Source organism: Cnephaeus nilssonii (genome assembly GCF_951640355.1).
Source record: "Cnephaeus nilssonii genome assembly, chromosome: 9".
Taxonomy (NCBI): Eukaryota; Metazoa; Chordata; class Mammalia; order Chiroptera; family Vespertilionidae; genus Cnephaeus; species Cnephaeus nilssonii.
This window is the reverse complement of record NC_137080.1, coordinates 22,234,456-22,259,847: the sequence shown is the minus strand read 5'-3', so window position 1 is coordinate 22,259,847 and position 25,392 is coordinate 22,234,456. Positions and strand designations below refer to the sequence as shown.

The 25,392-nt window shown below is 33.9% G+C and overlaps 1 protein-coding gene across 7 annotated transcripts in view; it reads right to left on the bottom strand.

Annotated features, from left to right (window-relative positions):
• The window catches only part of EYA4 (EYA transcriptional coactivator and phosphatase 4), a gene marked incomplete at both ends in the record, with an annotated part of 202,748 nt that overhangs the window by 30,128 nt on the left and 147,228 nt on the right, over window positions 1-25,392 (bottom strand). For 4 of the 7 annotated variants that reach the window (XM_079781681.1, XM_079781680.1, XM_079781683.1 and 1 more), the window contains 7 exons: window positions 563-699; window positions 7,664-7,829; window positions 10,856-10,935; window positions 12,611-12,754; window positions 12,893-13,035; window positions 14,433-14,499; window positions 18,885-18,977. In XM_079781681.1, the coding sequence (XP_079637807.1) occupies window positions 563-699; window positions 7,664-7,829; window positions 10,856-10,935; window positions 12,611-12,754; window positions 12,893-13,035; window positions 14,433-14,499; window positions 18,885-18,977 (830 nt within the window). Of the gene's footprint in view, window positions 1-562; window positions 700-7,645; window positions 7,830-10,855; window positions 10,936-12,610; window positions 12,755-12,892; window positions 13,036-14,432; window positions 14,500-18,884; window positions 18,978-25,392 lie in introns of all 7 variants that reach the window. The other 3 variants (XM_079781679.1, XM_079781684.1, XM_079781685.1) reach the window with 3 other exon arrangements.

The window sequence follows — 25,392 nt, the reverse complement described above, 5'->3', positions numbered from 1 at the left end:
TATCTCAAAAGAGCTTTCAACCAGAAAAAAAAGGCTCATGAAAATTTTTACAGATCTAAAAATTTTAACCTGTATCAGATGATTGGAATTTTTTTCTATTTTCAGAAGATAACTTTTCATTTTCATACAGATGAATTTTACCTTTTAAAATTAATTGACCCATATAAGTATCTTTCATTACATTAGTACTACCAAATGGAGTGTTTCTCAGAAAATTACCCCGGAAACAATTATTTTTAAAATTTGTTTGTACCAATGTGGACCAAAAGATGCAATTATCTCAGACCTAGAATTTTTAACTCATTATCACTTTTAGTTGTTTTTTTTTTTAATTTGGCCATTACGATGGATGATATCTCAAACTTTCAGCTCTGAAATGCCCACTACAAAGTAGATCTACTCCCTTCATCGTGATACACGTACACACACACACACACACACACACACACACACACACACATATATATTTAAAGTTTGAAACTTTATGAAACTGTAAGTATAGAATATGTATTCAATAAAAATAAAACATCATATTACACTCTTTGAGGATGAGTCAGCATACCTCCAGGTCACTGTCGGGAGGCGGGGAGGGATTATTTTTCCGGCCTCTTCCTCGGGACTTTGAGCCAGAACTCCTACATGTTCTCTCATCAAGATCTTTAATGGGTGTGGAGGGGCTCTGCACGGTATCGAACTCTCCTATAAATACATAAGTCACATCAAGAATAGCACTTCATTTTTAGATTAGGCATGAGTCTTCATTATTAATCATCTTAACAAATTCTTACTTAACAGAAATCTTAGGGTGAGAGAGAGAGAGAGAGAGAGAGAAATAGAGAGAGAGAGAGAGAGAGAGAGAGAGAGAGAGAGAGAGAGATTGATTTATACTCCCAAATACCCATAATCCTAAAGGGACAAAAAAGTCTGTCTATAGGTCAGACGAGTCCCTCCCAAGTTTCAGTCTCTGTGATCTATTACACCTGAACACTTTTTATACTCCATATGCCTTCAACTTCCTGTTTCTACCCCCACCTATATATTTATCTAAGTTTAAATCTGTTCTCACCTCCTTACATCAGAGTTCAGAGGATGAAATGTCTTGTGGATCAATTCCATGCAAACTTGACTCCCCCTACCCCACCTCTTAAGGAATCTTGCTCCATTAGTCAAACCCTCTCTCATCTTCAGTCCAACCTTTTCCTCTTCTGGGGTCATAGGCAAGTTTAAAAGTCCTTCCCTTTGACCTTACATTTCCATCTAGAAGCTATCTGCTTGCTATCTTATTTTTTAAAATGACACTTCTTAGAAGAATAGTGCATACCAGTGCTGTCTGACAGAAATATAATGCGAACAACAAATGTAACCACAAAAATAATTTAACATTTTCTGGAAGCCTCATTAAGGAATGTAAAAAGAAACATGTAAAATTAACTTTATTTATTTATGTTAATTGACCTAATTTATTCAAAATATCCATTTCAACATGTAATCCATATAAAATTATCAATGGCATGCTTTACATAATCTCTTTTTTGTACTAAAATCCTGTGTGTAGTTTACACTAACAGCGGACCTCGATCTGTACTGGCCACATTGCATGTGCTCAATAGCTGCATGTGGCCAGCAGCTACAGTACTGGACAGCATATCTCTCTCCACTTCCTGACAGCCGATTTGTCATCAATTAGTTTCAGTTCACCAAAACTGTAAAACTACTCTTATTCAAAGTCCCCAATAATTACCTCATTGACAAATGCAATAGAGAGCTCAGATCTTACATTCCTGGGTCTCCATGCTGGGTTTGTGCCTCTTAAACAGCACCCCTCAGACCATTATTTGGCAGCTGATACCCTGCACTCTCCTAAGTCTAGCATCTCTCTCACCATCTCTTCCTAGGAGACCTGGACTCCTTTTTCTTCTCCCATTCCTTGTATGTTGGTATTTACAAGTTCCATGCTTTGATCACTGTCCTTCTCATGCCACACCATCTAGGTGATCCATGTTAATCACCCTCTGTGTGATGACTGTTAAATAAATTTATATCCCCAACCAGGCTGCATCCTAAGTTTCAGACTTTGTATCTAATTGATTTCTTCATGTCCCATAGATACCTTAAAGTCTGGCATGTGTAAAGCTAATGGTGAAGCATCTTATGAGGTAGGAAGTATTGAGCAGTGGCAAATCTATGTGTATATGTGGGGTTGGGGTATGCTAAGATAAACAAATGGAGGCAACAGTGAGGTGCAGTAAAGTAACCAGAGTCAGATTTATCCTATGACTGCAAGCATTTTACTCAATCTCTCTGAATCTCAGGTAGTGTGTGTGTGTGTGTGTGTGTGTGTGTGTGTGTGTGTTATATTAAAGCATGAGTAATAGCAGCTACCTTTTTGAATTATTTAGATCTGATTTACATTTAATTGGATTTAAATAATATGCACAAAGTAAAAACTTCTAGGAGAGTCTGATGGCAAACTATATTGAATTTAGGTTATGCAACTTTAAACATAAAGATGCTATGACTACCATGCTTTATCATGAAATTAAAGTAAAATAATTTTGAGGACAGCTGAGCAGTTTTTAATATAAATAATCAAATCTGAACAAACTACATAACATGTAGGTAATATTTTTTCTGAGATGTTCTAAATAATAGTAAATTCTACATAGCTAGCTTGTAATCATTTATAACAGTTATAACATCTTTGGGAAACATTGTGCATGTCAGGACAGCATCAAAAAATATGTCTGTGCTCCAAATATCCATTGCTCTTAAAACATTGCTAGCACAGTTCATTGTGTGGGTCTCTGCTATCAACTGTGTGAGAGTAGACAGCATAATAAAACGTTTTAGTAATGAGGTTAAATATAGCTCTATCTTACAGTAAATCATGTTTCAGCTTACTTGCATAGGCATGAATTAGGCTTGAGGTATTTAAACACACACCAACTTCCAAAATACAGCATATCGCAACATTTTTTTTCTATGTTTAGTTGTTGTTGTTGTTTTTTTTAACAGAATTTTCCTAAGGCTACTATGTCCTGCAAATCAAATGTTCTCTTTCAAATAAAATGTAGGTTCAAATGAATTCTAATTTATTAAATAAGCTTATAATAATATTTTTGGGATGACATTCCATACAACCTGTCTTTCTCTTCACTATAGATCATTTTTTTCAGGTGTTAACTATCACAAGGCAGCTTTGTTCTTGCAACAGTACAAGAGCTGAAAGGACAAAAACTTGCAAAATCCCAGAGTCACTGTGATGTTATGGGTGGTTGATGGTTGACTGGATCTATAAAGAAGGAGTTTGGCAGAAACAACTCAGCTATTCCAATAAATTGGGAGCCAACAGCAAGGGAATGAAAAGAGCAGGAGGGGCAGGGAAAGGAGTATTTATAAGAAGTGTTTGGGTTTCAATAAAAATGGGACTTGATACCACTGATTCTTTCCAAGTTACTGAAAGATCTTAAAAGGGCTCTAAAAATTTGGACACAATATGGACAGAAGTGTTTTGGTAGCTTTTTAAAGAACTAAGAGGAGCAGCTCCATATTTATTAAACCTTAAGTATTTTTTTTCATGTACTGTCTTTCCTTTTAAAATGCTTATTGAAATATGTTTGACTATTCACTGTTCATTATGTCTGTGTGATTGATTCACTTTTGTAGCTTGGGTCAGTCATCTGTTCTTTCATTAATGTGGCTAGAACTTCAATATATATGTATATATGCTTTATTTATCATTCTGTTGATATACATTTGGATTATTCATAATTTTAGGCAACTATGAATAAAGCTGCTATAAACATTCTTGTTCTTGTCTTTGTGGACTTAGCTCCCATTCCTCTAAGGCAGTGGTTCTCAACCTTTCTAATGCCCCGGCCCTTTAATACAGTTCCTCATGTTGTGGTGACCCCCAACCCCAAAATTATTTTCGTTGCTACTTCATAACTGTAATTTTGCTACTGTTAATTAATCATAATGTCAATATCTGTATTTTCCGATGGTCTTAGGCGACCCTGCTAGCGGTTCTCAACCTGTGGGTCGCGACCCACAGGTTGAGAACCGCTGCTGTAGAGCCTAAGACCATCGGAAAACACATATATTGACATTATGATTAATTAACAGTAGCAAAATTACAGTTATGAAGTAGCAACGAAAATAATTTTGGGGTTGGGGGTCACCACAACATGAGGAACTGTATTAAAGTGCCGCAGCATTAGAAAGGTTGAGAACCACTGCTCTAAGGTATATATACCTAGCAGTGGGACTGCTGCGTCAGAGGAAAGGCATATGTCCATGTTTAACAGATTCTGATCACCTTTTTCCAAAGTGGTTGTATTAATTCACTCTCCTACTAGCAATGAGAATTCCAGTTGCTTGACATTCTTGCCAATACTTGATATTGCTAGTCTTTGTTACATTAGTCATTGTGGGGGTATGGTGGTATCTTAATGTAGATTTAATTAGCATTTTCTTGATGAGTAATTATATGAAACACTTTTTTGTATGTTAATTTCCCATTTGGTATCTTCTTTTTTTGATATAAGTGTTTACATCTTTTGCCCATTTTTAAAATTGGGTTATCTTTTCCTTATTGATTTGTCAGCACTCTTTATTGTGAAACATTTTTTATCTATATCTGCATCTATGTCTATAGCTATATGATATAAACCTCACTTTGACTCCATGAATCTGGTCTTTCATTATCCTCTTTTAATAATGGGAAAACTGGAGACATGTGGGACTTAACTTACCAAGATGAAATAGTTTGTGTGTGGAATTCTGGTATGATTCCAGAACTGCTGCTTTAACCACTAGGCTTATATTTCCTCCTCCAAACCGCAACACTCTTGATTACAAACCTATATCTGTTTTTACTAATCAAGAATTATACAGACTTTATACAATTTGTGAGAGCGAAAGCCAAGAAATTCATCAAAAGAACTTTATAGTAAAAGGGCAGGTCCTGAAGAGGCCACAGCAGTATCTGGGCTCCTACAGCACCCATCCAGGTGGAACTATTCTGACCTCTATAGCTTTTGAAGATGCTATCCTTTTTTTCTGATAAAGAATAAAACCAGGAACTTGAGCTCAACTGGTCATTAAACATTTATTGACACTTTTTTCTTTTTTTAAGGAGAAAGCTGTCAATTCCAGGGCCTCTGCCAAATAATATCACTCAGGTAATTGTACTAGGGTACATTAATGCTGCAGGTATGGAAAATGCAGATTGGCGGAGAAGTTAAATGTGGTCAGTTCTTTCTATCTAAATCCTCTGGTTAGCTTCCACGAATTGAATTAGCACTTTGTTTCCTTCCTGTCCTTAAGTGAAATGCCATGAAGCTATGGAAAGTCTACTGAGTTCTGCCTAAGAAACTGGCTTCTTTTCAAAGAGTGAAGTGATCTTACTATATCCCTTACTTTTCTGAAGCACTGGTAAAATTTAATCAGCTAATGTATTGTAATGCCTGCCAAGGGCTCATAGTAAAGGATAATATTGTTACAAATGACTAATTATATATAATGTTAAAGATGTTTAAAATATTTTAAAAAGGAGCTATAAAATATCTCAAATTTTAATGTACTAATCAGTTATCACTTTCTGAATGTAAATCAAAATTATAATATTCCTAAGATAATCTTTATGTTAAAAGCAAAGAGAGGTCTTTATAAAGATAATGAACTAAAATATCTATTGTTAATCAACATGGCAATGTTTCTTTTAAATACACTGTCAAAATAGCTAATAAGGTAAAGTAATAACTGAATGCTATTTGCAGTTTCCAAATAACATCAGTCATTACCAACTACCTTAGGCATTTTCTTGGGCCAACACCATACATGATTGAATAATTACCCTTTAATCAGTATAGTAATGAATAACTGTACCTTCCATGCTTTAGATTTTTAAATCCAACTTTTTTTCATTAGGGTTTATCACTAAATCAAAACAACCAGCTGTGTCTTATAGAACATGAAGTATGTTTCTCTTTTAAAAATGAGAGAAGTCAACAGAAAATGATTTATGAAAAATTTTGGATTTAATTGTTAGGTCTCTGATTTAATTCCAAAATGCTGAGTTGGTTAATAGGAAATACTTTTCATACCATTAAACTAAAGACCTCAGAGTTCATCAATAATAACAAAGAAAAATCTCATAGTTACGATCTAGTTTACCTTTTGTATGCATGCAAGATCTGAAAGACAAAATCAAACTTAAAGTATCTTGACTAAAGTTCTGAGATCACAGAATACCTTAAAAATCCAGACTTGTATATTGTTATGATTTTGGTTGAGATAATAATATAGTTACAAGTAGAAATAATTTCTTCTTTAAATTAAACAGAAAATCTGATAAGATCTGAATATTATTTATCATATCTATAAAATTTTTATATAACCCAAGGCCACAAAATTTCCCCCAAGTCTTCTTGTAGAAGTTTTATAGTTTTAGTTTTGACATGTATTTATTGTATATGGTATGAATTAAGAGTCAAGATTCTGGCAGATTTTATTGTTTAATTAGTTTTGTGTGTTTTTTTAAATTTTGCTTATGCATGTCCAAGGAGAGTGGGGTGGGTAGGGTGAGAGATTGAGCAAAAAAGAAAAAAAAATAATTCATGTACATGGACAACAGTGTCATGATTGCAGAAGCAGGGGACTGGTGGAGGTGGAAGAGTGCATAGAGGGGATTAATTGTGATGGAAAAAATAAAATAAAAAAATTAAAAGTCTAAAACAAACAAACAAAAATACCTATTCATTCTCCAATTGCCTTTGCACTTTTGTCAAAACCCATTTTCCAGTATATGTAAGTCAGTCTATATCTGGACCCTCTGTTCTATTCCATTGTTCCAAGTATGTGTCTTTTGCCAATGCCACACATTCTTGATTAATGTACTTTATAATAAGTCTTGAAATCAGGCAATGTGAGCCCTCAAACCTTGTTCTTATTTTGCAAAATTATTTAGTCTATTCTAGTTCCTTTGCCTTTCCTTATAATTTTAGAGTCACCTTGATCATTTCTCCAAAAAGTCCTGCTGGAATTTTTATTGGGATTATGCTGAATTTCTATTAAATTTGCTTTTAACTTTAAATGTTACAGCTGGGTTACATATGTGTCAGCAAATATAATTCCAATAAGAAAACAGATAAGCTTCAGACAACAAAAAATACATTGGATTTTAAATATGTACTGACTAGGCAAAGATATTAGACTACTTAGCAATGATCCTAAAAACCCCAGGGTGGTAGGGAACATTCACTGCTTGGAGGCACTGATGACTCACGAAGGTGAAGGAACTATGCAGTCTCTCAAGCATATAGGAAATATGGTCAGTTATATCCAACGAAGATAATACTACAACTTTTCTATGTTGTCAAGACCGTCACAAAAGAGTCTGGCAAAAAGCCCATTGACCTTTTTATATCCACTTACATTCACATATACACTGCCATTTAAGATTAAAAATCTAAACCTCCTAACTGCTCCACATCTACAAGAAGTGTTTTCCAGATGCCAGAAGGTCATCTTACACAGTGAGATTAACATGAGCATAATCGTCTGGGAGCTTTCAAGCCTTGTTTCTGAAATGTCCATTTTCTCCATATTATTAGACACAGCAAAACATATGAAAGTATTTCACCTGGATGAAGATCTGTACCTGGTTGGCTAGTCAGTCCTGGGAGAGATTCCTGCAACTGATAGGTTGAGGTTGAGGACGATGTGCCATCAGCTGTGTTATTTGATGTCATATATGCTCCATACGTTGATGCGGAGTAATACTGTGCATACTGGTTTTGGCCAAAGGCTGTGTAGGATGGATAATCCTGAAACAGTAATGGAGATGTGTGTGTTAGAAATAGAAATTACTCTCTGGCAGGTTTGAAAAGGAAGCAATCGCTATGGTAAACTGTAAGATTAGTATTTGGCTCCATTTGTTTTAGAATCCACAGCGTTGAGTTGATTCCAATGGCCAGAGATGATTTTGTGGGCACCTTCTGTATACACATTGTCATGAATTACCCTGCTGGTTTTGCAAACCAGATCCAATACACACATTTTAATCTGCCTAAAGGGTACATATGCTTCACTTTGGCCCCCAAATTACTTATCCAAGGATATGCATTAACATGTCTTATGCACCTGAAGAGGCAAGAAGGAGATGGAATCAGTTCATATTCATAGCATCCGTTCTCATACATCTAACATCACCTGCAAGGGGGAGGTGTGGTTGCCCCTCCCAGCTTCCATGCACACCTCAGTCTGCATTATTGTGATTTTTATTCCCCTTCTTGGACACCCTGTATAATTTTGTTTTCTTGTCAGGAGATAAAGAGTAAGTAAAAGAAGATGAATAAAATATTCTTTTTCTCAGTCTCTCACAGGACACATGTCACCTGAGGCCTTGACTTGGAAATTTTAGTGAGGTCTTCAAACATTTATTTGCCTCATTTGTTACAGGGAAAAAAAAGAAAACATTGGATCAAATCCTCTGACCTGCTTTTTATTTAAAAATTTTAAGAATCTTAAAGTGATCTTAATAATCCTTCAAAAATTTTTTACATATTAAGATCATGAACAAGGATTTGTTGTGATAACTGATATTTAATATATCTAGTGTGCTTTAGCTCAAATTGTTATTAATGATGACAAAGCCTTGGTCAGGATTAAGGTTCCCTAATACATGGTCCTAAGGGAAAGAAGATCCATGTTTGATGTGATTCCCAAAAAAGGTAATTCTCTGTGTAAGTACATAGGTGTACAAACAAATATCAGAAAGGATTAAGTAGTATGGCAGAAAACTAAAATTCTATCTATCTGTTAATTTCTAGATTTGATGGTCCCCATTACCACTTGTGAGCCCATAAACAAACAAAAAAACTTGCAATATTTGGACAAAGTGACTAGCAACACGTATTTTTCAGAGTAAAGCAGTAAAAACATTTACATAGTGATTACTTTGTGTCAAGTACTGTTCTAAAGCCTTAAATGGACTTAGTCATTTAACCCTCACAACCCCCTATGCAGTATTATCATTATTCATATTTTACTCTGAAGGGGATGGAGGCACAGAGTGCTTAAGGATTTGCCCGAGGTCAGACAGCTAGCGAGTCTCAGAGCTGCAACTGGAGGCCAGAGAGCCTGATCTGCACCTGTGCCTTAAAGGAAGATGAATTTATGTATTGAAAAGGTCCAGACTACTAGCTTCTGGGGAAGACAATGTCTTTTTGTTCTCAAACATATCTCAAAGATCTAACTGCTTCTCTTTATTTCCCCTACTGCCATCCTGGTCCAAGCCACCTTTACTTGCTGTTTGAGCCAATGGACAGGTTTTCTAATTTGTCTCCTCCTTTCTATTTTTGGCTTTCTCCAAAGTCCCTGAAGCCAGAGTAATCTTTTCAAAACATAAATTACATGATGCTATTCTCCTGCTCAAAATCCTTTAACAGCTTCCCATTGGGATTGGAATACAATCTAAATGTCTTCCTATATATCACTGGGCCCTACTTGTGTAGGCCCCTGCCTATCTGTGCAGATGTGATTCCCCACCGGACCCTCAGGTACAAACTAAACTCCAGACTGACACACCAAGGTTATCAGCCCTGGGCGATCTGGTACAATGCTGCTTTCTATGCCTGAAACACTCGTGCCCTCATTCTTCACCCAGCCCTTAGAAGACTTGGCCTAAATGTCAGTTCCATAGACAGGCCTTCCACCAAATCTCCCTTACTCCAGTTAGATTTCTAATAATATTTTTAATAGGACCCTGTTCTCTCCCCTCATGCTAATTGTATATTTACCTGTCTGTTTACTGGTTTATTGTCAACTTCTCTCAGTAGGCTGTAAGCTCCATGAGATAGGATCAGGTCTGATCCAACCCATCCCCACCTTCCTTTCCCTAGAATACCTCCCATTCCTAATACAGAATAAGTACTCAATAAGTATTTGCTAAAATAATAAATTGGTACTCGGTCCATGGTCCAAAATACAGACTACATTTTATATTGGAGCCACTGTATTTAAATATTCAGGTAGCATTGGATCTGTTTTATGATATAAATCTTTCCTCTCCTTTATGAATCTTTAATCCTTTCAACTGGAACAGACGAATTCTTTCCCTTATGTTATCACTCTACCTAGTAAACTAAAAAATAAAAGTCAAAAGTTGCCCTAGCTGGTTTGGCTCAGTGGATAGAGTATTGGCCTGTGGACTGAAGGGTCCCAGGTTCAATTCTCCATTAGGGCAGGTGCTCGGGTTGTGGGCTCAATCCCAAGTAGGGGGCATGCAGGAGGCAGCTGATCAATGATTCTCTCTTCTCTCCCTCTTCCTTACTCTCTGAAATCAATAAAAATATGTTAATAATAAATAAGTAAAATATAAAAGCCAAAAGTAGTCCAAAAGGGATTTTGTTTAGTAATAAATATCATTTTGGATGAAAAATGACAACATAACCCAATTACTGATTACAGTTCCATCAATTAATGTTCATAAACTTTTATCAAAAAAATAAAGTTATATTTAGTATAATTTTGTTTAGTCTTAAACTAAATTATGTTTAGTTTATGATGACAGGAAAGTATGCAATACATTTTTTAATTCCATGTCAAATAATTAAAACAATCACAGCTTAAAGTTTAAAGGGCAAACCTTTAGCAAACAGGAAATATAAAATATATAGAATTACCCATATCCCAAAAATTCTTGATAGCTAATTTTTATTTCCTCAAAATGCTATCTTAATTTTAAATACATTATTCTGGGAGAATATGCACTTATGTGGCAATCTCAAAATATTATTCTTCCCAAATCTGAAATAGACATAAAGAAGGAAAAATACAAAAACTACTATACCTGTTGTGATCCGCTGAAATTCGTTGAATTGGAAACTGAATTATTTGCATAAATAGTAGATGATGGTGCAAAACCAGAACCTACAAGTAAATAAAAAATGAATTTTTGAAGTATTTACTGTAAAATAATAAAAAATATTTCACTTTGCAGATTCAATGATATATATACATGTATATATATATAATTTTGTTATTAATACAGTGAAATTTGAAGTTGCGAGATTTATAAGGAAAATGTGCTTGACTCTATACCTCTTGTGATAACAGGTAACATCTAGAACAGTCTTAACAAGGACTGCAGCTAAACTTCAAGGGTTAAGTGTCTAGAAGTACAGAATATTCAAAGAATAAAAATTAGACAAGACTGAAGACTACTTTCAGACTAGTGGAACTCCATTCTACTGAATTTTCAAATGGTCATATCAACTGCATTTGCATACAAAAATCACTCGAGTTAAATATCTGGACAGTGTTAGTTTAAGAGATTAACAAGAGAACCCACTTAGACTTAATTGATGCTTGCCACCCCTGTCTTTTCATTCTTGTGTTCTTTCCTTAGAACAAAAAGAGCTAGGAACTAGGGCTCAGACTCAATTGGGTTTATACTGTAATACTAAGATAATCTAAGGTTTAAGGGCCTTCTAAAATTTACTATTAGGTCAGAAATTTATTCAATGATTTTTAAAATTAAGGCAAACAAGTGAACTATCAATTTGCAGATTATTATTTTTTAAATATGTTTTTTAAAGATATGTTTGTTAAGAGGTAAAGGGAAAGACTGTTGAGGCAGCTTATTATTTTACCAATGGGGTTGAATAGTATGCAATTAACACAAATTGTCCTGACCTGGAATGGACAATATGGACGTACTTGGGGAAATAAATGAAAATGTCTCTGTGGTCTCTGTCACATACTTACTGAGGCTGCAGCATGTGAATAAAGATATTTCTCTCTACATTCTAAATAAACAGAGACCTGCCATTTCAGTTAAAATGTCTAAGTAATCATTTCATTTTAGTCAATTGACTCAAATGTCTATTCTAGTTGCTTCAAATATGTTAATATTGCCCTAAATTTTTGACTAATAATATAGACAAAATGACAGCTAGGAATAAGCTTTTAATGTTTTTATTATGTCACTAAATTTTCTCTGCAATAACTACACAGTGATTAAAAAGAATTTTTAATTGGAGTAAAAAAACAAGGGGAAAAATTAAACAATGACCACATAGGGAGGATTTGAGGGGTGGTATATTTAAATTATATAAATATTCCTATTAAGAAATGTAGTATCAATATGGGAGAGGTATTTTAGGAATGAACAAAAAAATCCTCATTCAATGATAAATGGGACTTAGAAAGTACTAACCCAATTTTAAATAGAATAAAAACAGCATTACACCCTTAAAAAATACTAACAAGAAAATGGTGGTTTTTGTCATGAATCTTTGAAATCACTTAAGTAGATGCTAAACATGTGACTGCTGGCATGGTGACTGGCTCAGAGGTTGCTTTGCTTGGACCAAGTTTACTGTCAATTTGACACAGCTTAAATTTAAGTATTTAAATTGAGTATGAGTCATATAATCTTGATGTATATTCAACTTTTTTCATCATGTTTCTTTTCTGATGAAATTGTGTGAGTAGAGGTTTAATGTTTAAAACTATCTTCATGACTGTATAATTCTAGTCTGAAGTCAAGGAGTCTCATTCAAAGAATTTGTTCTCACCTAACACATCTCCTGTGTCTACTTACCTGGCATCTGGTAAGAATAAGGTGTCTGGCCTGGCTGTGGGGTGGAGAACCCTGGGCTGTAACTGAGGCACCCACTCTGTAACGGAGACTGAGTTTGTGGAAGTCCGCTCTCTGTCTTGATGCCTGGCAACATCACACCCAAATCTGTTTGGAAAATGCACGTGCAAACCATTTAGTTACTAAAATGATCTTACTTCCATGTGATATCTTATATTAGAATATACAACTACCAGCAGGATTACCAGCTTATAACCAAAGGAGAAGAGAGAAGACGTGAAATACCGTAAGTGGGCAGGCTGTAGGGCTGTCCTGTCTGTGAGTAGGCTGTGTAGACCGCGGGCTGCTGCATTCCCGAATACTGAGTCTGGCCTGCATAGGCAGACATTGTTTGAGCTGCTGGTGTAGAAAGAATGTGTGGATAGGGCCTAAATATCAGAAAAATAGCATTACTGTGGCAACAAAGACTGCATATTAATTCAGACAGCTTAGATTCAGTGAAACCTCACAATAGCCAGGAAGTAATCCTCTTCTTTATCCACAATATAATTTTCACAGGAAAGGACATGAGTCTGAATGTCAGGAGCTCAGGTTCTGCTACAAACCAGGCTAATGACCTTGGACAAATACTTTTAACTCTCTAAGTCTATACCAGGCGTCCTCAAACTACGGCCCGCGGGCCACATGCGGGTGTTTTTGCCGTTTTGTTTTTTTACTTCAAAATAAGATATGTGCAGTGTGCATAGGAATGTGTTCATGGTTTTTTTTTAAACTATAGTCCGGCCCTCCAACGGTCTGAGGGACAGTGAACTGGCGCCCTGTTTAAAAAATTTGAGGACCCCTGGTCTACACCTTCATAAAAAATGAGAAATTTTGGTTTAGATATTATATCTAAAGTCTCTTTCAGATCTATAATTATTGTTTATATCAAACATGGCAGTCTAATTAATATATATATTAGGAAAATGGAACACAGGCAAGTTAATTAATATGCTTGTGAGTATATTTCCAGTTACTGTGAGTGACCCAATGCTATGCAATGACTACAAAAGTCATTAAAAGTGCTACCAAGAACTCTCTACCAAGAACGAAAATCTAACAACAACAAAAAAAAGGTAGGCAGCTAGCTTCTTAAAAATAAATAGAATGCCATTCCCCCCATCATGCCACATTTTACAGAATGTTCCCAACTGGATATCTAATCCCCCACCTATTGTTAAAGACAGACACTCTAGCTGCTGCAGAAAAGAATGCTTAAATGTGTATGAATCAGGGATCCCAAATCTTGACACATCTGGCTGACTGCAACCAAATTTAGATATATAATCAATATAGTTAAACTTGAAATTTCTACCACTGCCCTCAATAAGTTGACTACATTATTTATAAAAACAGTACAGCATATTCTTAAAAAATGTATTTATTAAGACTTGAAATCTAAAAAAATATATATACTTAATGATGGAATAGATTATAAAGTGATGTTTGAATAAAATGTAATGTTTTAGATTTGCTTTAAATTCATTAGCATTTTAGGGTTTTCATTTAAAAAATCAGTGTGCTCTGTTTTGAAATTGATGCTTTCCTCAAGGTATACCAATATCTAGGATTAAGAGAACTGTCCAGATAAAAGTGAGTATATCTCTATTTCTAGATTTATACAGGATATGTATCTGTCCAACTAATCTATCAGAGTATCTATCTATAACACACTTATATACATAAATGTATCCCAATTTAAAGTCATGTTGTATGACTACATATTAATAAAGGTAATCCTGAAAAATTATTCTAACAAATCTGAAAGAATCTACTGACCACTTACTTGGAAGGATAGAGCTGTGGGGAATATTGATGTGCTGATCTGGGACTGTAGCCACTACTTGTTATTACTGTAAGACACACACAAAAGTGCAAAAAGGTTGCTTCATAAGTATATTTCATTAGATTATACAAAACCAATTTAAAGACATTATCACATTAAAGATATATATCTAAAAATTCACTGATTTTCAAAATATATGAATTCATTTTCTAAACAGAAACAGATGTCCATTTTATTCTAACTGAACTGCTTTAATTTTGTTCTAAGAGCATGAAATGAATTCTTAAAAATCATTCGCCTCCATCATTCTTTCATTTTCTCAAATCAGTAGCATGCTTTTATGTATTAATATGCTATGGATAAATATATTTAATTACAGGTGATTATTCTTTCACGATGTAAAGGTAAATTTTTTTTCATTTGCAAACTTTATGTTTTAAATTCCAAATATGATGCCAATACATTACCCTTCCTCCATATTTATTTTAATATAATTATAATAAAAATTAAGAAAAATGTGACAGTCCACCCTTGATTTTCAAATTGTCAAATGATATCATATTCTATTTTCTTTCTTTTACCAATCAGATGAGTAATTTAAAAATACAGCCCAAACTATTCTAGTAATAATTGCAATATACACAGAACGCATGGGTGATGATGCAACACTTAAAAAAAAACCACACACACCATATTGCAAAATGCAGTAGCAACCTTATTTACAAAAATATTTTGACCTATCAGAGAGAGAACTTTTTTGAGAAGAACATAAAGGGGAAAGCCAGGTCCTGTTAATATTTCACCTAAACATGCAGCCCCAAACTGGAATATGTCCAAAAGTTTGGAAGTTTCTCTTTCCTTTAACCATCTGCTTGACTAAGACGAATGTATTGCAAATATATGGGCTCTACTGTGTTGAGGAAGTCCCTTCAGAGCCAATCCATACTGGGCAAGCACACAGAGTGTCTTTATTAGGCCATCTGCTGTTCATTCACCTTTCAAAAAGATTAAAGTAGTACACAATGCAGCGCTGGAATTAGTTTAGTCTAATCAATCATAGTTATACTTCAAAGTACTATGTCCTTTCTAAGTTGTTCATAATAATTCTAGAGCTAAACTTTTAGAATTGTAAAAGTGACAAATAGGTTTAGGTTGCTAACTATTTCATGAAACATGAGATTTTTCTATATCAAAATGCTATTAAGTGCCCTTGTGATCTGCTACTTCATAAACAGGTAGAATTTAATGTATTTAAAATGCTATTTGGCCTGTGAACCCTGAGGATGAAAGTCTATTATAGTTTTCATAGCAACAGTACAGAAAGTATGTTTTCAAGAATATTATGAATCAATTTTGAAAATCATTCATTATGACTAGGGTGTTATGTTGTAAATATTTTCAGCAACCATTATTTAAGTGTGCTTACTATGTATACTTGAAAATACATTGACTAACAAACCATTAATTTTCTACTTATATACTAAAAACTTAAAAAATGTTTAAAACTTTCAAATAAGAACAGACTTTTTTACTACACTACGGGCACTAACTGTTCATTATGTAATATTAATAGTGTTACTCCACAGGAAATTCAGTTTGATTCATTAATTCATAATAGTGAATACTGTTTATCAAAAATATAGTTGAATGAGGCTTAATTCCATGTTTTTTGTCTCTTATTTATAAAACTTCACTTGGGCACACTCAAAACTTAGACTATACTAATCAGTTGTTTACATGATTGTGAAACACAAGAATTTTCCAAAGAGACATCAAATACTGAAAAGAAACATTCTCTGAAGCAGCTTTTATTAAATAAGCCAAGGAGCAGAATTATTTCAGAAAAATCCATATGGGTAAACACAAGTCTGAATATATAGGATCCTTTCTCCCTCTAACAAATGAATCTAGAAATCATTAGAATAATGCACTCGTAACAGTATAAAGGGTCAATTAAAATTTCATATTAATGTTTACATGTTCATTTTCTAAATATAACATAAGATCTTTGTTTCAGAAAACTAGGATGTTCGCATAAAACTTGGAGAGTTTATACTTCTTAACTAAAATTTCTACTTTTCATTCTAACATAAATCTCCACATAACTGATAACAACAATAAAATTAACTAATTTTATTGAAGTTGAGCTTATGCTGAACAAAGTAAAGACAGTTGCTACACAGGCAGCCTAATCTTCAGTATGATTTCTGGAGACCTTCCGCATTTCCATTTAATTAATCTAGAGATATTACCCAAAGCACTATACTCATTATACTCCATAATTTATGCCTATAAAAGTAAGCAAAACTGCTTGCCTTAAAAATTTCCTGAAAACTAATTAAAACAAAATTATAAAGAATGTTATCAGGTTCTTACAGTATGATGTTAAGCAATTTTAATGTTTTATTCTTATGATCATGGAACCTTAGCTCAGTGACTGTCAACAGGGTGAGAGGTAGGTGATGAGGTTGGGGGCTGAGTAGAAATTTTGCTTGCCAGGGGACATTAAAAATGTCTGGAGCCATTTTGGGTTGTCATAAGTGGAGGGTGCTACTGTTATCTTGTATAGATGATAGAGATGCTGCTAAACATCTTGCAATGCAGAGGACAACTACCTCACAATAGGAAATAAGTCCATTTTAGATGGTGCTGCTTTTGAGGATTGCTGACCTAAGTCATTGTTGTCCTAAAGAACTTGGTCCATGGTGTTAGAATTGTTCTATACCTGAGTTATCCAATATGAAAGCCACTAGAAAAACCACATACAGCTATTAAACACTTGAAATGTGACTAGTGTAACTACATGGCTTTTTTAAATTTGTACAAAATATTAGTCAATTTAGACTTAAATAGCCACATATGTTTAGTGGGCACTTTATTGGACAGCACAGTCCTAGATAATTTTTAAAAGAAAATGGAGAAACTTTGTAAAAAAAAAAAAAAGTGTGTGTGTGTGTGTGTGTGTGTGTGTGTGTGTGTGTGTGTGTATTTTTCCCCCCATGTTTATATTTTCCTATGGGTATCACAGAAAGACTCCTGAATAGCCCAGAATACTGTTCTAGACTATTTATAGCAGAGACCATCTGTGCAGTTTTGATTGTCTGGCCCTTACCACCGTTAACTTCTCAGTGCCTGAGTATTCTTACCAATAAAATGAATCATAGATCTCTAAAATTCCTTCTGGAGCTAACATTCTATAAGTTTGTCATTTAGCTTTCAGTTAACTTGTGATATGCTATTTAACTATGTCATCAGTTATTTATAATTCCATTCCTTTCCTTAAGAATATGTCCATATGCATTTACTTTGTAGAAAGTTTACAAGGGTTATAATGAGTAATAAAGAATGCTAGAGTTAGTTGGTACCTATTTAGCTCCTGGGAGGCAAGTGAATTGCTAGGAAAAAATATAGATTAACACATATGAATCTTTATGTACTATTTCTTTCTGTTTGGAGTACCAAAATTTATGTGAATATATATATGACAAGCACTCCCAATCAGTGTGCACTCAGGAAATGGGATCATCTTTAAAAATTAAATATATGCTATAATGACATTATCCTCAAAGATATACCTCAACACTTTACATTTACCTCAACCACATGGAACCCTTGTCCATGAGAACATGGAAAAAATGTAAAATAAAACAGAATAACAGAACCAAGATTTAATTACCACAAATACTTTTCCAGGTTTAATGTTCATCTTTCTGCTATACACATTCCTCCTCACATTAAAAAAAAAAAAAAGAATCCTTTCACCAGATAATAAACCAAACAAAATATTGTAACTTTAACTAAGTCAGCTTAATGCGTGTCCTCTGTGCCCACCTGGGAGTTATCAGGTATTGGTATTTAAAAGGATTGATGTTTAAAGACACACCATTGTTCTCTTTGAAGCATTTGAATGAAAGTAGTGCTCTCAGAGGCTGTTCTAATGCAACCCGCATGTGCTCTCCTGCAGCCCATTAACCTTTAATACTTGTCACTCAGCTGCTTGCATGGGAGGATTTTTTTAAAACCCAGAGAGGAAACAAGGTTATTTAGAAGGAATCAAATGGATAGTTTTACATCTCAAATTTTGGAGAAAAGGCAGTTTTTATGTCATTTGAATGGGCAAGTTGATGGGATAAAGTCAACTATTACAACCTAATTATTAAATTAAACACTGTATAAAATAATTATGAAGGAAGCCAGCTCTGCTTATTTCTGATAAGAAAGTCAAGGGGGATTGTTTTGCTGTCAACTAAAAAAAAAATCTAACAAGATGATTCCAAATATAATTTCTAAAAATGCATAGTTTTATGACAATAAGTTCTCAAAAAAGTTAATTTATTGCTAAATGTATAAAAACCTACGTTCTGACAGCTTTGGTGTTTACGCTGCTCATCCACTAGGAGAATTGTGTGTACCCCGATGTGTACGTAACAACACACGAGCTTAAGGCTTTACCTGACCCAGTAAAAGTGTCAAGCGCTCCATCTCCAGTCGTGGTTGTGGTTTCACTGCTGTTCAAAGGCTCTGTTTTGACTGCAAGGAGAGACACTATGTAGAAGAATAAGTACATGTGAGTTTTATTTCTAAATTGATATCAAAGATGCTGACTGTTCTACGAGTGGTTTTTCTAGCTACCATGGGCATGCAAGAGAGAACTTGAGAAGTCGATGAGAGTTTTGTTAATTTAGCTTCTAAATGGACATGCATTTGGAGAGAACTTAATTGAAAATTCCTCTGGCCAAGCCAGTTCTCTTGAATCTGGCTTTTCAGGCCAGTCCACCTTACGAAGTTGAAACAGCAGTATACATATTTGCATTTTTAACTCACCTAAAGCACACTCTGACATTATAGTCAAAAGACAGAAAATAGGAACCATTGGTCAGTCTTCAGAACATTTAATACAAAGCATAACAATGAGATGTACTAGTTTATATTTTATTCTCCTCAAGAAGATATTTTAAAAAAATAATTGCATAACAGTACAATGGAGGCATACTGAAATACAGAAACCATGGGCATATTCATGTGATGGGTGAAAAATGAGGCACTCAATAAATTTTTTGCTTTTAGAAAAGACTAAAGAGCTATACCTAAGGTGTTGGGCTTTTTATTTTAATGGCATAATGATTTTTAATGAATTATAGAGAGAAGCATAGAATAAGAGATGATTTCTACAGCAATAAGTGTATCTTTTGAAAACTCTTTAATATGTAATTTCTTCTATGAGGTGGTATATTTTGGCAAAATCCTCACTTGGCAATGATGTAGCCTGTCACACATAATTGTCATTATTAGATGTGAGTGGGGGGAGGGAGGCAGTGGAAAAGTCTCTACTTATTTTGTCACACCATATTTTCCCTTTGTGGGCGGAGCTCTGCTACATATACCACAGCAGCGAGGGAATAAACTAAATTATTTTCTACTTAACACCTCTTATGTTTCCTGGAATGATACAGTTAAATAACTTAGAAGCAAGCAGAAAACTATAAAGAAGAAAGCGGAAGACTAGCCAACCATGAACAAATATGACAAAAAGAATGGTGGGTCAGAACATACCCACCAACCAAAGAAGTCAGTTTGGTTATGCTGTTAGAAAAGCAATTAATTAGTGGCGAAACATGCAGTCATGATTATGCTCTCTTTCCACAGGAACAGAACTAGCTGGACCCTCCCTTTGCGAGCTCTGAGGTTAATTTGCTATCCATGATTCAATAACGTCCTGAAGATTTGCTGGATGATTCTAAGAGGTTGGAAAGAGGGAGTAAAGAAACTTGTCCCACTTCTCCTAGCAAAAGGGAAATTTAAGGTCCACCTCTTTTTCAATAGCAACATCATTTGAGGAGTAGTATCTCATTATTTGTATAATGATAAGTAATATATTGAGGTTACTACTTTTTAATAGCAACGTGGATGGTAGTCCCTATTATGCTTGTAGCTGATCACTAATTAAATTTACCACCACAAAATTATTTGCTACTACATAATTATTTATTGAGAGCTTATTATGTGCTAGATTATTTATATTTAGCTATTCCTTAAAACAACCTTGATCAATGCAAACCACTATATCCAATTTACACAGGAGGAAACTAATGTTCGGGTGAGCTGATGGGCCTGTTCCATTGCAGGTGATATCAAGCTAAGATCCATATGCAGGTCTTTAGCGCCAAATCCATGATCTTTCCACCATAACAGGCTGTCTTCAGGTATGAAAATAGTTTACATTCATGACAGTGACTCTTCATGATGGCTCAGAAAGTGGTAAGAATGGGCTATTTTTTAGATGGAGCAATTAGGCACACTTTGATAATAATGAAAGTTCCAAAGTGTGGGAATAGGCTAATACAGTATGTTTTCCATTTCTTCCTCGTGAAATATTTTAAACGACAAGAAGTAGCAAGTTTGAAAGCAGATAACAACACACACTTAAAAGGTACTTAATACATTCCAGGTGCTCTTCCTGTGCTTTATAGATATTAACTCATTTACTCCCCATGACAATCACATGAGGTAGGTGATACTATCATCTTCATTTCTCAGATGAGGGAACAAAGAGGCACAAAGAGGTTAAATAACTTGCCTATAGTCACAGAGCTAGTGAGTGCTAGAATTTGAGACCAGGGTGGCACAGTTTCAGAATCCAAACGCTCAACCATATGCCTTTGCAGGCTGCACTAACTAACCAAGAATTCCTTTAATCTGTATCCATGTAAAGATGATCAGAGTGTGATCTAGATGGGTGTAAAGGCTCTCTGTGAGGCAATGTCCACATTTCACTCCTGATATTTATGACAAAAAGCCTTCAAAACTAAAACAAGAGAAAATTTCTTGGAACTTCCAAATTCGAAGTGTGGCCAAATTCCTACTTAAACGTATCTAAATCTATGAACACTATTTGTAAAATGCACTTATAAATGCTTAATAGTAAATTATTATTTTGATTTCAAAAACAGCAATTATATTTTGATGTCATAGGTTAATGAGTCCTGCAGTTTTCTACATGCTCAAAATAAGGGTCTATTTCCATAAAAGTAAAATGAAAAAAACTATATATGGTACCTTGCACAGAAGAAATACTTTAACCCTTTGCACTCACTTGCTTTTTTCTCGATTCCTTTATTCTAATGCTAACCGTGTCGAGTCACACTCGACATCCGAGTGCAAAAGGTTAATTGTCTGGTCCTCCTGCCCACTAATTATCCATTTGCAATTTGTTTTTAATAGAGCCAAATCGTTTTTTAAAAGGGTCAAGTTAATTTTAATGTATTGAAATGACTGAATTTTCACCTTTAAAATAATCTACAGATTTAATCAAGATTGTATGTGATTATTGCCAGGTGTTTGCTATGTCTACTAAACCATTGATTTCCTCCCTTCACTTCCCAACCTTCATCCATATCCTCATACACATATTTTCAAATTAAATCTTGTCCCTGCAGTTTATCTTGAAAACTCAAGTACAGCATTGATGTGTATATTTTTTGGAGAAAGTCTGATTTATTATCATAATATCATTCATGTTCATTTGTTGCAATAGCACACTTAATTCTTAAAAGAGCTGACCCAGTAATTTACATTTTATATTTAAGTGTCCACTTAAAAAAGTGTATATCTATATATATAATTCCAAATACACTTCTTGCTGAATCACAAAATTAAACATAGCAACTTTGACCCTTTAGGTTCTACAAAGAATTTCAGGAGGGATACAATTCATACCACTGCAGGGGAACAATAAGTATTGCCTGCCAGTTTTAATAATTGCTACAGCCTATGGTTTATGTTTGTCTAAATCAATATATTCATTCAAAAACCTATGAGCTCCAAGTATCTTTCGTTCCTAAGTATCCTTAAAGTATTAAATTTTGAAAAATAATTTGATGAAGCAATTTAGGGTTCTCATTCCAAAAAGCAAATGTAAAAAGGGCTCTATTGCACATGTATATAACATTCAGAAATAAAGTAATTACATGTAATTCACTCATTGATATATTAAATATTTTGGAAGATTCTTTTCCATGCTATGCAGATTCTAAATACAGGGGTGGGCAAAAGTAGGTTGATAATAATAATAATAAATAATACAATCATTAATTAATAAATAATAATATAAGAAAAAACTGTTTCACAAACTCACAACTGTAAACCTACTTTTGCCCACCCCTTTACAGAAAATGCCATAAATCTGATCACATGTCTGGTATTGGTTCCCCCAAATTGCTTTGAAGTATTTTCTAAATCTCCATGTAGAATAAAATATTCCCTCCCTCTACACCCACCTTGAACACATTATTCACTCATTATTTTCTTGTCTCTTTTCCTCTGCTAGATTTTGGTCCCTTGATGGCCAGTATCATGTTCTATAGGTACCATTGGGTTTCCATTTTCTAGCACAGAGCCTGGCATATAATAGAAACTTGCCACATTTTACTAGTAATTGAGAAAGTAAAAATTCACTTTTAGACCCTATCCTAAGTACTCCCAATAGATCTAAGTATTTTTGTATACAATGTTTGGCTTATCATAAATCTGAATCTTGTAAATTAGGATCTTTCCTGTATCTGGAAGTAACTTTCATATACTTGACATGCATTTACATGCATGAATGTATATGTACATGAAGTATGTAGACTACATCTATAGCATATATATCTATATCAGGGATGGGCAAACTATAACCCATGTTACGAATCTGCTCTGGTGCCTATTTTTAAATGGTCCATGAGCTAAGAATGACTTTTACATTTTTAAATAGTTGAAAATATCAAAAGATGTGAAAATTTTGAGAAATTCAAATCTATCAAGTTTTATTTGAACACAGCCAAGCTCAATCACTTACATATTATCTATGGCTTCTTTTGTGCAACAAAAGTTAAATTGAGTAGTTGCAACAGAGACCATATGGCCTCAAAGCCTATAATATTTACTATCTGACCCTTTACAGAAAGTTTGCTGATCCCTGATCTATATGCTAAGGTATGATTGCATTTATTCTATTTTTATTACTAGTTCTATATTTTAACAATTTTATAAGTGACAAACATTTGAAAGGAAAATCTAGGTAACAATATAAATCTGCAGATGTAATTAAGATTAAGGTGATAAAACATTTTAAATTAAAGTAATAGTGTAATATATTGAAACAGCACGAATGTAATATGGTAGGTTAAGGTAATACTGTCAACTCATTCATATTAGTATAAAATATATAACTAAATTTATCTTTTTGAAAATCTCAAAAATTAATGGAAAGTTCTTGAAAACACCCTAAATTAGCTTTTTTCTTTTTTATTATAATAATTTTATGCAATAATCCAATACCAACAATAAAACCCAGGATTAAAAATAAAATAATTTACTGTCAATGGGAGAGATTATGCAGCAAATGCTTAGTTTGTATTATAAACAGCCAACATAAAAAGTCATTAAACTTCATCAAAAATTTCATATCAATATGCCACCAAGACTATGTCATTAATAATCAAAGTATAATCTCACTAAACATTTGCCTTCTGTGATCATTTTACCTATTGTAAATTCAGAAGAATTTATTATCTGACCAAACATTGGAGGATATTTTAACATAATGCATGTTTTATTTTCCTTAAGAATTTGTTGCCAGCCCAGCTGGCATGGCTCAGTGGTTGAGCATCGACCTATAAACCAGAAGGTCTCAGTTCAATACCTGGTCAGGGCACATGCCCCAGTTGTGGGCTTGATCCCCAGTGTGGGGAGTGCAGGAGGCAGCCGATCAATGAGTCTTTCTCATCACTGATGTTTCTATCTCTCTCTCTCCCTCTCCTTCTCCCTTCCTCTTTGAAGTCAATAAAAATATATTTAAAAAAAGAATTTGCTGGCCAATTATTATTAAATTATTTATGAAAGAAGGAAATATTCTGACATTTATTACCAAGCAACTTACATACATTATCTAGTTTAGGACAAAAAGCCTTGCCAGGGAAGTGTTATTAACCTTCTTTTATAGAAAAGAATTAAAGCTCAGAAAGGTTCAGTAACTTGTCCAAGGTGACACAGCTCATAAGTGTAGTGACAAGATTCAAATCACATCCTTCTGACACACATGACCTTGTTCTTCCCAAATGGCCACATGACACTTAACATTAACAATGAGAACCAGAAAACTTGAAGTGTAACACTCAGAAAAATGTTTCCAGTTAAGATTAGCCATGAATTACTAAATATTATATATATTATATATTTTATATTATATATATATATATTTACTATTATAAAAGTTGCCTGAGTTATATTAACACTACTTTAGAACAGAACATCAGCCAATGAGCTAGAAATATTTTAAATCTTAAATGTTTTAAAAGTGATCAAATTTGGAATATTTTGTGACATGAAATTAATATAAAATTAAATTTCAGAGTCCATAAATAAAGTTTTATTGGAACCTAGTCACACTAACTCATCTATATATTGTCTATGGCTGTTTTGATACTACGATGGCATTACTAAGTAGTGGAGACAGAGGCAGTATGACCTACAAAGCCCAAAATATTTACTATCTTGCTCTTTATGAATAAAGACCCACGAAGAGAAACTAATTCTGGCAATATATGTTTAACTATGAAAAGTATATTTTAAGTGTGAAATTGAAAAAAAAATTGAAATGAAAATTATAAATATAAAAGTAATGGGCATAATGGAGTATTCTTCATTCACTGGTCATATAATCTAATATAATCGAGATATGGCAAGGTCCAGCAAGCTGTGCCTAGTCTAACTGCTTGCTCATAATGCACATTTGTGATAGGTAGTGAGTTCTTCTGTTTAATCTTGAGTTGGGTGGTTCTGTCATAGTGCTATGGTATTATATTTATTTTAAAATTTTGATAGTATATTAACTTTTGATTTAGGAAAATGTTTTTTTTATACTTTAATACATATTACATATATGAATGTAGTAAATGTCTATAGTTCAAAATATTTTCAG